A 17,552-nucleotide genomic window follows, 5' to 3' on the forward strand; every position below is an offset into this window, starting at 1 on the left:
TACGGCTTTTTTTATATCGTTTCTTTGTTAAGTAATCATGAATGGTAAGTGAGCCCTTATTCTCCTAAAGACCTGCAGCCATTCACCTTTACACGTAAAGCATTTTTCCCGTATGCCTCCCTGAAAAATGCCTATTGAGTGCCAGTAGCAGCGTCTTAATGGTCACATAATCAAACATGGCAGTAGACGCTAGTGACGAGTGACGCCTCGTTTCGCAATAGGATCCACAATGCGCCGCTGGCTTTTTTTGTTTCCCCTCTGGCATTTTCAGTTCGCTATAGCAGCAGCTATTATTATCGAAAGTGTCTACAAACTTTGTTATCATTATGACCTTCTTTTAAACGATGTGCCAGTTAGAAACAAAAATTTATAACTTTCTATGAAGATGAGACCCGAAAATTGAGCTTACCTCTGGCTCATACGACGACGTGTAAGAAATGCAGGCGTGATACATCGCGGCTGCCTTCTGCCAAGAAAGTTGGTTAGACTTCGGTATTTCCGAAATGAGTAGGTAGGATCGAATGGATAAGTCCAAGTCCCTTTGTACCTGTGAAATTACGCGGTACATTGTTATACCACTTCTACAAAAAATTTTCGCGTGTACAGAAGCGATATGTTATTTCTAAGGCGAGGGTGGGACTTTTCTGAGCAGCGTATAGCCGAAAAAATGTTGCTGCTATACAGTGAATATTCCGACAAACGTTATAGCAAAGTGGCACGGAATACAATTCTATTAAAGAAAATAGTCTTTCTTGGGGACCTACGACGCAGAAATTTTGGTTTGTCTGTCTGTCTGTCTGTCTGTCTGTCTGTCTGTCTGTCTGTCTGTCTGTCTGTCTGTCTCTCTGTCTGTCTGTCTGTCTGTCTGTCTGTCTGTCTGTCTGTCTATCTGCACATCTGTCTGTTTGTCCGCCCTTATCGGTATCGCAAACGACACCAAACCATACCCCAAAAGGTGGAACCCATCCGCAGCGCCCACTGATATTGCTCCAGAATTAGCGTTCATACTTGCGCGAATGTCAATTACAAAGCGATTATTGCGCTAATCTGAGGCACTCTAACAACACTTCAATATTCTGTTTCACTGAAAATTATGTTGTGTGTGCTTTGTGTAAACCTAAAACATGCTACTGCGTGTGAACATTTTTTTAATATGCAAATACTTGAAGCACTAGGTTAGTGTGCCTGCAAAGGATGAATGAATAAATTGGAATCCGGTCGTGCCTGAACGTGTGCGTAATATCAAGAGCAGTGATAAATATTAGCGCTGGAATCAACCGGTCATTTATGAAGATAAAAAGAGCTCATATTCAGACGCAGACACTATTACGTAACTGGTAAGAGTAAGGGTAGAAGTAGGCTCCAAGGTACCAATGCAAGTAAGTGCGTATATTACTTTTCTACGGTACTTTTTTAGTGACCCAAAATAGTACAGTATTTCTTTTTCATACAAAACCTCAATTATTTGTGTATTCATTTGTCTTTGATTTATTTATTCATTTATTTATTTCTATACTCTCAAGACGCAATTGTACCTTGTATGGGGGAGGGAGGTATTTAGTTGAATAAATGCATTTAAAACGACATAAACAGCGAACAAAGCAAATAGAACAAAAAAAAAAGTGAAGCAGCGAGTAAATATGATTACACAATCATGTATTAACATCACTCAATTTGATATTTGTCAAAACAAAAACGAACAAAAAGTAACAAAAGCAGCACGTATGAAAATACATGGAAGAAATACAATACATATAGCAAAAACTGTAAATAAATCAAGCGAGGCAAATCAGACAGGGATTCATTGTTCCTCGCCATACAAATAGCCCGGCAGCATCAAGTGAACTATGAAATTATTTGTCATTTCGGTAATTTTTGATGCAAGCGGGTTCCACTTGATTATGCCTGATGATGATGCGTAATTTAGAAAATTGTTGGCCCTTGATAAAAAGAGGGCCAACTTGTGTTCATGATACAGGAGGGTTCAGGTATGACGGGCTGCAAAGGTATGAGACGGGATTAATTATTTGATATGTGAGGTTAAACGTCAAAAAAACACCATGAGATGGGGCGGGCGCAGGATGGGTTTCTGGTACAAAGCGAGTGAACTATATACAAATATTATGTCTGCAAATTGCAAGATTGATACGGCTAAGTTCTGCTTTTAGTAACGAAAACTCATGTAACGTGACTAGAATGGCAAGATAAACTGAGCAGCTTTATTCTGTAAAACATTGAGCATGTTAGCAAGACTGAGTTGGTAAGGTCGCCATATGCATGAAGCGTAATACAAAGATGGCCGGATCAATGAATCAAAAGCATTCAGTCTTGGACTTCTCTGAGTAAAATGCAAGCACCTTTATTGAGAGCCTTAATAAAAATATGATGCATGTGTGTAGTCTAGCTTACATGCAAAGCGAGTATCACGCCCAAATATCTAAATAGCTTGTTTTTTTCTACTAAGCTTATATAAGAGCTAAACCGTGCAGAAGTGATGTTAGTGCGCATTAAGTTTTTCATTTTCTTTTACAGTAGTTTCCATCTGCCATAAGCTGCACCATTCCTTTAGCCTCGTGAGATTCGCTTGTAGCTTTGAAGTGTCATCTGTGCAAGGTATTTTTCTGTAAAAATTACAATCACCTGCATAGCGACCAATTGAAAAACCTATGTCAGATTCAAGAGAAGAGGGCCCAGCACACGGCCTCATGACAAACCAGATGTTACTCATATTGGATGAGATATATAGTAAAGTTTTACTGACGGAAACCTATTGTTCAGAAATTCTTGAATATATGTAATTGTTTTATGGTCAAGGCTGAGGTGACTTCTTTTTATCATCAGGCAGTTATAAAGAACGCTGCCGCTATCCCTGGGAAAGTCTATTAAAATCACATCGATACAGATTGATATATAAAGAGCTATGTGCCGCTCTGCCACTAGTTCAAAAAGTTGAATATGAGATGATTACTTTTTGTTAAAACCACCTGGTATGCGAAGAAAGAAACTGTTGCGATTGAGATGACGAATGACCTGGGAGGGTGTGATGTGCTCTGGTAACTTGCGCGAATTGGACGTTAATGAAATTGTCCTATGGTTCTTGGGGTTATTGCTGTTACCTGACCTAAACTACCACATTATCAGAGTTTGAGTCATCTCGTTCACTACCAGAGGCATGGGATTGCTAAAAATATACCCAAGCATGTGGGCTGTATGTTGGTGAGTTTTATTAGGAAGTTTCGCGCTGATGTCGTCGGTGCCGCGATTGGTTTTGACGGAAAGTCGGTAGATAGCGCTACCTAATCCATGCTCTGTTATTACGTTTGCAGAAAAAGGACTTTGAATTGGCATATGTTGCATTACGAGAGAATAATTCAGTGCAAGTTTGTTAGTTGATACCTCAGTGAAGCGGTGACTGAATTTCTCAGCAGGGTGTTCTTTAGATAAGGTGCTGCCTTCTCTCACCAATACAGGTGTTGAGTGGTCGTTTTTGGCGTTCAGAGTTTTAAAAAAAAATGGTGTCTGTAATTATTAGGCTAGGTAGCGTTTTTTAAATAATATATATTTGGTTTGAAGAATAATTCTTTTTGCTACAGCTGAAACATATTCACAGGTTTCCTAATCTAGAAGCCAGTTCGAGCGTCTTGTTTGTCTGTAAATCCTTTTATTTTTCTTCAGCGCACGTTTTATGTCTCGCGTGAACCAGCGGCAATCTGATCTAGAACCTATTGGTAATTTAAAAACATAAGAAGTTTCTGGTTCTTCACGTTTATCCCAGAACAAGCGAAGGTTTTCACTTGTTGTACCCTTGTAAAAGTGTTCAAAAATCAGCTGCGAAAGTTTGTAGCGTACAATGTGTCACGTATTTAGTGCGGTACAGAGATACCGGGTTATTACTGGTTTTCCACTTTGGTTTTCATTTACTCCCGTTAGCTGCACTAGAGTAATTGTTTTAAATGCATTTTTATTTTGTCGCCTCAGCCTCATTCGATAGAGGAGCAGGGCATATATTCGAAACACATCAATGAACTCGCAGTAGGCGCCTGCTTTGTAGTGCATTTTGTTGACAGGCAGCCCTGTTTATAAGGCCTCCGCAAGAAGAACTAAACCCAGCCAGGATGTTTTCCCTCATCCCTTATACTGTGCTACTTTCTGTGAAATTGGTAATGTGCACGTCGAAAATGAGCTGCCTCACTAAGAGCACGCAAGTTTGGCTAAGCTGTGAGATTCAAATTTGATACTTGAAAATATCAGTCACTGTACAGGAAAACGGCGCGTGTGTGGTTTGATGTGCACAAGCAGATCTTGACCAGCTGGGATGCATGAACATTAAAACTGAAACACATTTTCTGAAAGCCGATTGGACGCCGATGAGCTACCCAGAAGGAAATTTGGGACCACGCACCAATCTCTACGGAACCTTACTGTAAGCCACATTCATAAAGCGTCTCTGGTGACGGTTTCCATTTGTTTATCTACAAGGCATCCTGCAATACTGAAGACCCCATAAGAGATTGCCCACTCTTTGAAGAAGTGGTCAACGCTGCTACTCAGCCAATGTGTGCTTTACGTCGTTCCCGCGATATCCGCTGTTCAATTGTACAGCCAACAAGGGGCCTATAGTTTGGGCACCATAATATTCATTGGCCCACACGTGATTCATTGGCGCACACGTGATGACAGGTCTATATGCTTGAACTGTAACGAAATAGGTTGCATTCGCCGCTATTTTTCACTATCATTCAACATCGTATATTTGTGCGGCATATCCTCGCGCTGCCCCAGTGAACCTTGATGCGCTAAACTCGGCTGCACGACACTACCGCTTGCCGAAACTACAGAACCAAGCAATGTTCTGTGTAGCATTTGACCCGTCGCTCACCTTCGCCAATTAATCGCCGTGCATCATAGGAAAACTAAGTAGTGCAGCTCCCAAAGGCGACACTTCACTGACATACAAAACAGGAAATTATCTTATGGCTGTGGCTACATGACAAAGACGTTTCGATAAAAAAGTGGATGATGTGCCTGTTTGAGCGCTTACAGAGGCTGAAACGCAATGATTAGTAATGAACGTACACTTTTCTCGCAGTCTCGGGAAATTCCTTACCCCAGCATTATCTCCCGTTCGTGTATCGATGGCGGCACACCTTGCGTTCTTACAATGCATACAGCGTGTGTGAGCTTAGATTAGTCCGAGACCTCAGTTGTTTTTGCAGTTCTGGTTGCCTGACCTCTTGACGTCATCTTACGACCACATCTTTATGAGCACCAATTCTACCCATATCATCTCCTATTTTTGCTCTTTACAGCACTCTATTTGGTCTTTTTATGCTATGCATGACTTCACTATCTAGTCTTCACCACGTTTCTGTGTTATCTTGTTCGCTTTTCGCCAGGTACTGTACATACGCCAAATAACTTCTCCTTTACCAGGGATCATGTGAACTGTCTGATTACTGCCTCTTTGGACAGTTTTGTAACGTTAAGTGCTCCGCAGCCAGACTCACTTGGGAGTGTTTCCGCAAACCACTCATACAAAAGCACAGTGAACCTCGGATGGCTTGCCAGTATATCACGTTTATTCATGAAATAGCCGTTAGGCCTTGGTCACTGATGCGCCGCATTTGTATCAGGGGCCCTGTTGGTATCGCAACACTTCATCACTTATTTTACTGTATATTTCCCTCAGATCATTCTGCTTCTCATTGCAAGGACCTACGCATAACCTGGTCATGCATATCTATAGTAACGCAGTGCGGCGTCATTTATTAAGAAAAAAAAAACCTTACTCTTCGTTGGGCGCAGCGTCTACTTATGCGAACGCAACTTGCTTTGCCAGTCCCTCAGACCAGTGAAAAAGAAAGAGCAATATACAGTGCGCCTAAAATATTGAAGCTTCTCCATGGTCTACGCGTCTTCATTGAACCCCCATGTGCAGCGTCAATCCGTAACTGATCATTTTAGTGAAATCACTGGAATGTTCAGCGTGTCGCTCGACGCGCCACCTTTTAGGACAAACTTTATAAGTATAATTTTTTTTTGCTCAAAATGAAGGCAGCTAGAAACGAATTGCGCGTGCATTAGTAGCCTATGTTTTGTCTTTTTATGTGTCGAAATTGAACATTGATGATGATTTATCTATATGTAGAATGTAACGTTCCAAAACCCCCATATCATTAAGAGAGACGCTGTTGTGGAGGACTCCAAAAATTTAGACCACCTGGAGTTCTTGAACGTCAACCTAAATCTGAGCACATGGCCCTACAGAAATTTCGCCTCCATCGAAAATGCAGCCGCTGCAGCTGGGATTCAATCCCGCCACCTTCGGGTTAGTAGCCGAGTATCTTAGCCACTAAACCACCGTGGCGGGGTCAAAGTTGAAGATTACTGACGTCAGAATGAGTAATTATGTAAATATATATATATATTAAGAATATATAACGAAGCTCACCTGAAAAAAACTTTCTTTGATTGTAATTTTGAGTATCTTAGAATGTTGTGCAAAATTTTGGCATTTACGGAAGTTCATCCAAATTTGCACCTAAAGGGCTAAAACTGAAAAAAAAACATTTACGTGAGCTGTTTCACATGAGCGAGTATGAGCCGTTTTTTCATATCGGCTACAACTTGCCCGGTTAGTTCCCGATGTGTGTCTCGGGAAATGAATTAATCGCCGTTGTCACAGAATACGCTACAATGTTTGCGATTGCTCGCACAATTCGAACTCGCTGCGCGATTGACAGGGCAAACTTTTCGTCATTTAGTAGAATAACGAAAAATAGCATAGCGAATGCCAGCCTACTACCCCGAAAAATTCAATATTATTGCCCTCGTGGGTATGAAGCAAAAGTGTTTGCAGTCATTACTTAATGATTGTTTTGAAAGGCTCAGAAAGGCCACTCTTCTAACTTTCGCTGTGACTGTGCTGCATCTTCCGCGCAGGCCTGGCGTTTTTTTTTTTTTTTCAGGTTCATCAATGACCTGATGTTTATTGCATCTAGGATGGTACAGAGAAGAATACACATAACAGAGAGACATAATATCGAACACCAACAAGCCCGCAGTGCCTCCTCAGTTGACATCATCAATTACATAATCACATCTTGGTCGACCGAAGATAAGCCAACCATGCCTTCATTGCTCAGACGAAGAATTTGACGGAACAAATCAACCAAAATATTACCCGATACTCTTGTAAAGTATGTGTTGGCCGAACAAAAAGACTGGCTATATTTTCGCATTAGTGTAGGAGACGGCCTCGCACGTGATAGCTGGTTATCCGCCTTTTTTTCTCTCTCTCTTATTCGGCCGAAATCCTACTTTGCGTAAGAACACGATGATGCTTCCATTCACTGACCCGCAAACTGTCCACACCGACCTTGCATGACATGTCCCGTGCGTTCGGATAACAGAGTCACAAGCGGGCTAAACTTTTCGTTATGATAGCTGCTTTCCGACATTTTTACTAGATTTTTTGTCACTCTTTGGTTTCCAGCTCTCCGCGTTGGGCTTTCTGTTGTTGGGCTCCGTGTTGGAAAAGCGTCTGTTGCCACAAAAAGGACCATACCGTTCATGCTGCCAAGTGGCCAAGCGCCGCCGCGGTGCTCTCGTGGTTCAGGTACGCGGCTGCTGACCCGCAGGTTGCGGGATCGAATTCCGGCTGCGGTGGCTGCATTTTTGATGGAGGCGAAAATGCTGCAGGCCCGTGTGCTGAGATTTGGGTGCAGGTTATAAAACTCAGGTTGTCTAAATTTTCGGAGTCCTCCATTACGGCGTCTCTCATAATCTTGTGATGGTTTCGTAACGTTAAACCTCACATATTAATCAATAGATCAATGACAATAGACCTGCGAAATCTAACCATTCTTTACGCCGCCGCTGAGTCAGCCCAACAGCGACCACATTCCTGAAGTCAGTGTGAGGCATAATACATGCCGGACTTGTATCCGCTTGCAGTAACAATAGGGCTATTTTTTATTTAAATCTCTAATAACAAGGCATGATTATCTTGGAAGGCATAAACAAGCGTTCTGGAAATGTGAATAAGATAGGGTTCATTAACGTACACCTATATTTTCCCTTTTTCAGAAATTATGGCTGCCAAAACTGGGTGGGATTCGATGCCGTAAACTGCGGGTTACATATTGAGTGCTGTATTTACTTCACTAGTGGTAGGTGTGGTCGAGAATTGAACGCCTTTAAAATGTTACGCCCGTCTCGGCACAAACTGCCATTTGCTTGCTAAGGAGAATGCACCGATAAAACACGTAATGGCTGAATTCAATATTGCGAATATATATGTTTAAGAATGCCTTTGAGACTCACAGAACTACGATTTGTGGCGCTCACTGCACAACGATCATTGACGACCTATGATTGTGAGCGCTACTTGGGCTGCTTTGTAATAATTGCATCGAAACGTTTTGATTATGCAATTGTTTTTTATAGTTGAAAAGAATCGCGGAAGTGGATTGCATCACACGAAATCGAGCTTGTCTAAGGGATATTTTCGTAGTAGTTGTCTTGAGTTTCATATGTCCTGCGGCGATGTATTGGGAAAATTCATTCTCCAGTGCGCTGAAAATTCTCGTGTGGCAAACGTCTAGTCGCTAGTGAGATATTAACATCATAAAATAAGTGCACTCATCAACAGTATGCATTTCACATTCAGAAAGGACCAAAATTGTTAAATCGGGATGTTTGTATTAGTTTGTCCGAAGCAGCCTGCATTCATATATAATAAAACTAACACTGTGTGTCAGTATTTTCTGCTTTGGAAATAGTATTTCGCTGATAGCCACTCCAATGCGTTAACTTTGTGATATATTAGGCAAGCAATATTCATCGATGCCAAACAACCACAACCTTGCATGAGAGATTTGCAAGTACGATAACATGAAAAAATATAGAATTATTCGTAGAACTAGCAAGCGCCACAGTGTGGGGGATAAAATCATAAAGATTACACTAAAAAAAAACCTCCGCATTCGCGTCACTTGATGACACTGCGTGTGTAGCAAGCAAGAGTAAGGTAGCGATTTCATGTGAATTCATGTTTCAATCTAGTGCGAATACACGAAAGACAAAGTCAACTGCGGAAACAAGAGCTGTACTATCAACCCTTTTTTTAATAGTCCCGTATAAACGGACACAGAGGATGCCCAGCGATTTATGCTTTATCGACTTTTGGACAGGATGGAGTGAAAACACTATAAAACACCAACACGCCCAACGGTCAGTGCTCTCAGAAGGCGCTTAGTAGGAACCGGCTCACACATTCGTGCTTTCGATTGCAGAACTCTCGTAAGCGCATACGCGAAAGAATATTGTTTCTCCTACCACACACACACACACACACACACATATATATATATATATATATATATATATATATATACATATATACATATATATATACATATATATATATATATATATATATATATATATATATATATATATATATATATATATATATATATATAGTGGGAGTAATAAATCAATGGGCCAGTTAGTCTTCGTGAAGGTATGGGATATGGCACAACGGGAGCGTTGTCAACAAGGATAAATATATTTATTTCCCAACAGTTTCGCGAGGGGTCCTCCCTTCACCAGGGAATGAGTTATACTCATCCCCTGACGAAGGGAGGACCCCTCCCGAAACTGTTGGGAAATAAATATATTTATCCGTGTTGACAACGCTCCCGTTGTGCCATATCCCATATATATATATATACATATATATATATATATATATATATATATATATATATATATATATATATATATATATATATATATATATATATATATATATATATATATATATATATATATATTCTTAGGTAGTCCACAAGAGAATAATAATGTAATTTTTAAACTGCTGCCTGTTCCATTCGGCCTATACCACATTGTCTGGTCGAGTGAGGGAGAGCCAATTGAACGGACAATATCTCATCCTAGCTGTGCCATCGCACGCTAAGTCAAAATGAAGCATAGTATAACACAGCAAATGAGTAATAAAGGGAATTAAGGGTGAAGGGGGCATTCAAAGCATATATAGGCAGCAAAAGAGAAGTGTGAGGGTGATGAATAATGTCATCATCATCATCAACAGCCTGACAACGCCCACTGGAGGGCAAAAGCCTCTTCTATTATTCGCCAATGAATCCGGCCTTGTGTTTTCCTTTGCCATGTTATACCCGCAAGCTCTTTAATCTCATTGGCCCACCTAATTCTCTGTCTCCCATTCGTGCGTTTGCCTTCGTTTGGAATCCAGTCAGTTACCCTTAAATACCACTGGTTATCCTGCCTGCGTGCTACGTGTCTGGCCCATGTCCACTTTTTTTTCTTGATTTCAACCATGATATCCTTTACCCCGGTTTCTTCTCTGACCCACTTTGCTGTCTTCTTGTCTCTTAAAGTTACACCTATCATTTTCATTTCCATCACTCGCTGCTTAGGACACTAGACTGGGAAGAGTTAGTGATAAAAGTTAATGAAGAGTACCTTAGTAACCTGCGATTCTCTGATGACAATGCCTTCATGAGTAACTCAGGAGACTAACTACAACTCGTGATTTCTGAACTCGACTTGGAACGCAGAAAAGTAGTTATGAAAATTAGTATGCACAAAACTAAAGTAATGTGCAACAATCTCGGCAAAAAACAACACTTAGTGACACGTAGAGATGTGCTGGAAGTTGTTAAAGAGTATGTATGCTTAGGGCAGGTACTAAGCGCGGAGCCAAACCACGAGATTGAAGTAACTAGAAGAATAAGTTTGGGGCAGAGCACATTTGCCATGCACTCTCAAATCATGACTGGTAGATTACCACTATCCCTCAAGAGGAAGGTATATAGAAGTTCCATCTTGCCAGTACTTACCTACGGAGCGGAAACCTGGAGGCTTACATAGAGGGCTCAGAAGTGATGTAGGGCTCAGTAAAAGCAAAACGAAGAGAGAATATGGAAGACGAATGCATACAGAAAGGTATTGGGAGATGGGAGTGAGCGTTAGGATGATTCACTGAGGGTGAGAAGAAAGAAATGGAGGACGGGGAGAGGCTAATGCACAGCCAATTCCTACAGTGTATCGTAAAGTATTTGTATAAGAAAATTGAGTCAGGGTATTGTGAAGCGATGAAAGATTGAGGCGGGGAAGAGTAGGAGTGAAGGTTAGCACAGTGATGTAAATTATGGTTTAGCTAGGGGGTCGGAAACAAAAGTTATTTTATAAAGTGTGTGAACGTAATTAGAAGAGAATTCAAGCCTAGAGAAAGCTTAGCGCAGCGTGTTAGGGTATATTGTGGCAAGGAGGTAGAAAAGCGAGTGTGGGCAGGAGGGGAGGGTGAGAAGCAATAGGGAGTAGTAAGAAGGAAAAGGGGAGAAAGCCAACAGCTCAGCTACTTTCTCAGTGTTCGCACCACTAATGCGTAGCTTCATCTATTTTTTAGGTCATGAAGAAGGAAAGATCTTTCCTAGATGAAGTCTGTGCGTATCTCAGCTCCTTGCGCCCATAAACATGTAATCCAGCTCTATATAAATCCTTATCAGAAGGACGCGCGTACGTGTGACTTTTATTGATCGCGTCGTCGTAGGATTCTGCGTTCAACGCGCATACTTAGTCTCACAGAGAAACTCGCGCATGTACTGTATAGAAGATACTAACAAGTCTCTTTATATAGTGATCAGGCCCGTGTGCTCAGATTTGGGTGCACGTTAAAGAACCCCAGGTGGTCTAAATTTCCGGAGCCCTCCACTACGGCGTCTCTCATAATCATAGAGTGGTTTTGGGACGTTAAACCCCACATATCAATCAATCGTTATATAGTGATTAGGCACAGTTCTACATGCTTAAGAAAAATTTCACTTCCGTTGAAAACACTGATATATGTGTTTGTCGTCGGTAGTGAAGGCTGGCGAGCTATTCTGGCCACTATTATTGTCATCAAACCGGCATGTTGGCGTTCGCTTGCCGGTGAAATGAAACAAAAGGATTACTGAAATATGTTGAGCAATTAAAGCCTCTGTAATCTTTAAATGCAGCATCTGACAAAGGTAATGGTGTAATGCAATCAAAGAAGGAAAATGTTGGTATCATTGCTCACGTACGTCGAAGAAGGTGTTGTAGCCTCGGTATTTTCCACAGACGTGCTTGTAGAAGTCATCGCACGGAGAAATGGTGTAGTCGATACTTTCGCGCAACCAATTTGCCAGTAAGCGGCACGTAAGCCCCGTGCAGTCATTGCTGTCTGAATGAGGAATCGGAACGACATGCGCCTGTCCGCTAGGTGTGCTTTCCGAGGTATTCCTGGCATGCTCTCGATTGTCATCCGATGACCACGATAGCTTGATCGTTGGTGTTTCCGGAATGTCGAGTGTTGTCACTTTGTCAGCCTGTTAGTAAAGGCAGAAAACGTATAATGTAGTTGCAGGTCATTGCGTATATTGTTATTCTCTGGAAACTCTTGTTTCACTGCGCAGAGCTTGTTGCCTAAGAATAGATGGCATTCTAGTTGCGCACCCTTCATATTCGTCAATATTGCCGGCACAAAACGGTTAAAGATACCTACGAAAGTTTCGGAGTTGGCGCTTTACGTGGCAATGCAGTCAACCGTATAGCCTAATGATCGATATATGTTCATTACTCCTCCGTAATTTCGGAGTATTTATCCCTCATCCTGGTATCAAAATTTTTAGCATGGTGATAATTTTATTGATCATTTGGTCTTTTGTTTTATGGCAGATGACGAGCGTTTGAATGTACCACTTCATAACCGTGTTATAGTAAGTAACGCATATTCTGTTGTGCCTAAAATTTATTTTTTCTACTTAATCAGGTAACTGAATTCTTCGTAGCGTTTACAGTTTTTAGTTAAAATATATAAATAATGCTCGAGGTTCGCATGTAGCAATCCAGATGGTCGACCAGATTAAACGCCAACTTGCCACTCTCAACATAAAATAAAATAACGCAGTATAAGTGTTAACCACGAAGTGCAATATCTCTCACACTCTAAGGCGAAAGGGTGTTAAAAGGGTGTGTGGTTCATCCAATTGGGGACTAATGGGGCTACCACAACCACTAATCTCTTTAAGGACTAGCGGCACTGGGTCTAACAGTTAGTCCCCACAGATGAGCTCTAAGAACTAACATTTGGTCCTCACATTTACACCTTAGTGAGTAACCGTTAGTCCCACAATTCACCTCAAAAGACTAACAACAATCCTCACACTTGCATCTTATAGGGCAACTGTTAATCCCCACATTTACACCTTACCGGGCAACCGTTAGTCATCACAGTTGCTCCTTGCCGGACGAACGGTTGGTCCACTCAAATACTCCAATCGGATGAACTTTTTGTCCCAAGTTCAAACATTCTTTTTGTTGATTTCCCGCCAAGCCTGATATTTTTTTCACCTGTTTTTCTGCGCAGTGAGCAACAAATTGCGCAGAAAAGAACACGCGAAAAATTAGTTAGCCACCTATGTGTAACTGCTTTCGCAATCACGGCAACAACAAACGACGAAAGTGAAGCATCAAAATCTTTGATTTTTCTACATTCACATTGAAGTTTCTCCATTCTTTTAAGTGAACTCATGGTGAAGTGTACAAGTCCAGTCTCGATGTCAAATCTTGTTCACTCCTTGGGGAGCTCCTCCGGCGGAAGCGATAGATGACAGGCATTGCAGACGCCAGTGCACGCAGCCTTCTGCCTGTTGTGTTCCCACGGCTGCACGTACAATAACATAGTAAAAATAGTTAGACACACGTGACAGAAGATGAAGATGCACGCATATGACAAGTGCACGTTAATATAAAAACAAGCGTTAAAATATGACACACAAATAACTTTACGTTCACATCTCGCACAGTCCTTCTGAAGGAGCTCTGACGAAATAGATGGATGACAGGCATCGCAGACGCCAGCGCACACAGTCTTTAGCACGATATGTGCCCACGGCTGCACAATAAGTATGTAAAATAGTGAGTCACACGTGACAGAGGAAGACTACAAATGCATATGAGAAATACGTGCAAGATGAAATGAAAACATGCGTGAGATAGGACATGCTACTAATTTCACCGACATGTCACACAACGTCAAAGACTCATTTCGATCCTTGTAGCGAAACAGCATAGGAGCGGCGGCTGTAGCCACAACTCCGCGAACCACCGTGCCACTAAGAAGTCGGTGAGTCGTTAGCGACGTCGCTCAGCTCGAACAAGCGAACGCGAGGCCAAACACGGGGCTGCACGCGGTGTGTTTGCCGCCGGCGAACTTCGAAAGGGAGAGCAAGCGTATAAGCTTCGCCGCTGCCGCGAACAGCGCCGAGCTAGTTTGGAGCTAGCGCCGAAGAAATCGACGGTCATGCGGTCCTTTTAACTCGAGCGAGTGCAGCGCGCAAACGTGAGTCTGCTGCCGCGGCCAGCGGACGGCCCTGAGCTGCTTGCGACCGACTGGCGGGAAGCCAACTGTAATGGCGACCAATTTTCAGTGAGTTCCGACGCTAGCGAAAGCCCCGCTAGCCCGTGCTGGTGCACTTACAGCGCGCGACATATTACAACCAAGCTCTTTACGAGAACCCGCAACCTGTTTTCGATGACTTTCAACGCAGTGATCAAGTCTCAGCCCAATATTGTCAGCCCGAAGTTCATCGCGGTGGCGAAGACAGGCGAGCACTCGATGAGCGAGCTTACAGGAGGCCGACGGCAATGGCGGCATATTTGCAGGTGGTTGCAAAGCACAGGTGAAGTGCAGATGGCGAAGGTGACCTTCGCGATGCATTTCGCGTGTGCGATATACAACACGACCGAGCTCGTTGCCAGCAAGCGCGATCCGTATTGCACACGCGACAAGTAGAGTAGAATAAAGAATGATAACCTACTTGCCTTAGAATCCAGCGCTTCTTTCTGCCCTGAGTCAGACTGAAGTATATATCCGATAGGCCTGTTCTTCTCGGCAGCCATATTGGCCTTCCCAACTGTTGCTGTCGTGTGTTGGTCGTGACTATCTTGAGCCCAGAGATATACAGCGCGGTGGGGACCTGTCGTGGCTTGCTCCAGACTTCATGGGTGCAGTGAAACGCTAAAGCAGCAGTTCACGCTCATTCAAGCGTACACACAAGCACCACGTCGTAATTCGTAGATCGTCGAATTCAGGCGGCCATGGTCGAGCACTCCGAGCGCGACGCAACGTGACGTCGCCGGCAAAATACGGGGAAAGACTGAGCCAGCAGAGGAGGAGAAGTTCATGTGTTCTGTGGAGAAGGAGCGCTGGTCACCTTGGCAACGCTTTTCGCGCTGCCTGCAATTCCCGGCCGGTTCATTCCTTTGAAGCGTGTTTGGAGCCTAAGTAGTTTCGCGCGGCACACTTCCCTCTGTGGTTGCTGCTCCACGGTCTATCCCTTCATCGCGCGCGTCTATTGGGCTCCGTTACTCCTTTTTCGGGTAATTTTGCTTTAGAGTGCATCATCGATAGAGCACGGTGCCACTCGCAGCAAATAATGTGTAATATGAACATTCGATCACGCAGATAACGTTTGAGCAAGTGCAGGTGCACTTAAATGTAATAGAATGGACGCAATCACCCTTTGTACATTTAGTAAAAAGCTATGTTGAATTTGTTCGTGTGTCTTGCGCCTGAAAAGAGTACAATGTATTACGTCCGCTGTAAAGTTGGGTTTACTCTTTCGTACCTTAAGATGGTCTCAAAATTCCTATTGCAGCGATATATCACCTTTTAAACTTTGAAATACTCACTTTTAGAATTATTGTTCTTTATCAATAATCAATTATACTTTCGGTGTATACTATACTTATACTAGGAAGTTCATTTTTGAATTCCTCATTGAAGCTTTGGTAAGTGGTGCATCCTTTTTTGCGCAAGAAATAAGGACAACGTTATTTGTCTCAGAGTCAAAAGCGTGTCATCTATTAAAATAAAAAAACATAAAACCGCATGAAGAATATCATTGCATACATTTTATTGTCGCCCTCTGCTATCCACCACCACTGCCGTTTTAACTTGATTCTCTGCATCTCGTCAGGTCTGTTTACTGGCTCTACGTTATTTCGCTTTCGAAAAAGAGTAACCCTGTGGGAACTTTAAACGCTGTGCTTTTAGGACCAAAACAAGGTAGAATACTATGTGAATTTTTCTACATATTTTGATCGGCACTAGTTAATTATTTTTCAAAAAACGCAGCTTCCAGAGTGCGTTTATACTCGGAGTGTTCATCTTTAGTGACGATATTTGCTTTCTGTCTGCCGGAAATAGTTGACACTTATCACGTAAACGGTTATCAGGAAGTTACAGACATGACGTTTGAAGACTTTACGCAATCATAATATTGCTATGGTAGTAGCTACTTGAGCACTATACGGTATGGTACTCACTGTGGTGCTGTCTTGCTCCGATGATCCACTGGATACCAAATATGCGATTACAAGTATGCTGCACAGCAGTCCTAAGCACACAATGACCAAGCTCGTAAGGAGACCGGTGCTCCAACGGCCTTCTCGGCCCTCCGCAGTGCCGCCCTCGGGAAAACTCTTCCTGTAGAGAGCTCGTCTCTCAGTGTCCTAGAGTCACCAGCGCAAGTAACAGAAATACTCAGTTGCGAACCAGCAGATTGCAGTACCTTGGCATTTTTATCATGACATATTTCTTCTAAACATGGGCACCTTGATGGGATAGTTTTTTTTCAATTAGGCTTGTTCACAAGAAATTGAGAAATCAAAAACTGCGTGGCGTTTTATTATTTACTATTTTCATCGTTCATCGTATCCGCTTGAGTAAAACAGAAAGAATCACAATTATTTAAAGAAATCGACGTAAACATCACTTTCAGCATGTAGTCAACATTGCTCTCGTCCCTCACTTATTGAAAGAAAGTCGACAACTTTTGAGAAGCCGTAGCACTGCCTAATATAGGCTATTTTACTGAAGGAAGAGGATCTAGATGTTTTTGTGCGAAAAACGTACCGGGCAGACACGCGAACAGAAAAACCAGACATGCCACAGCCAGGTAAAATTTTTGCCAGTCTGTGGGACGTAAGCTCATTGTGTATTATTGTTTCTAGCACAGTACAGTATTAAACACTCTACCTATTAACCACTCTACCTATTGTAGACCCTCTCGAGTCGGGATACGACACCTGGTCTAAATCACTGACGTCTACACTGAAACAACACGAACAGCTGATACAGCTCACGGAAACTCAAACGGACGTGGACAACCACCTCCTCCATCTTTGGCAGGCCCACCGCAGCCTCACCAAACGATGGAAAAAAACAGAAACATAACAGACGCCTCAAGAAACGCATCCTAGAACTCACGGAGCAAGCTGCGGAATATGCTGCTCAGCTAGCCGACACTAACTGGGTGGACAGGTGCAACACGGCTGCACGCCAGATGTCTGGTCGCAACACGTGGCGCCTGTTTCGCGCTCTCATCGATCCAACACAAACACGCACGGAAACTCAACGTCACTTACATAAGGTCATGCACAACTTTACAGGAACAACAACACAGCTGGCAAACACG

General features: G+C 42.6%; 1 protein-coding gene across 1 annotated transcript in view; it reads right to left on the reverse strand.

The window, feature by feature from the left end:
* The window catches only part of LOC142803906 (neprilysin-4-like), a 47,622-nt gene extending 31,063 nt beyond the window's left edge, over positions 1 to 16,559 (reverse strand). Inside the window, exons 1-3 of the mRNA XM_075890195.1 lie at positions 16,402 to 16,559; positions 12,114 to 12,398; positions 410 to 547 (exon numbers count right to left, since the gene is read on the reverse strand). Of these exons, the coding sequence (XP_075746310.1) occupies positions 410 to 454 (45 nt within the window). The 5' untranslated portion in view covers positions 455 to 547; positions 12,114 to 12,398; positions 16,402 to 16,559. The remainder of the gene's footprint in view (positions 1 to 409; positions 548 to 12,113; positions 12,399 to 16,401) is intronic.
* Positions 16,560 to 17,552: the final 993 nt, after the last annotated feature.

This window comes from Rhipicephalus microplus, chromosome 3, assembly GCF_043290135.1.
Source record: "Rhipicephalus microplus isolate Deutch F79 chromosome 3, USDA_Rmic, whole genome shotgun sequence".
NCBI classification, from domain to species: domain Eukaryota; kingdom Metazoa; phylum Arthropoda; class Arachnida; order Ixodida; family Ixodidae; genus Rhipicephalus; species Rhipicephalus microplus.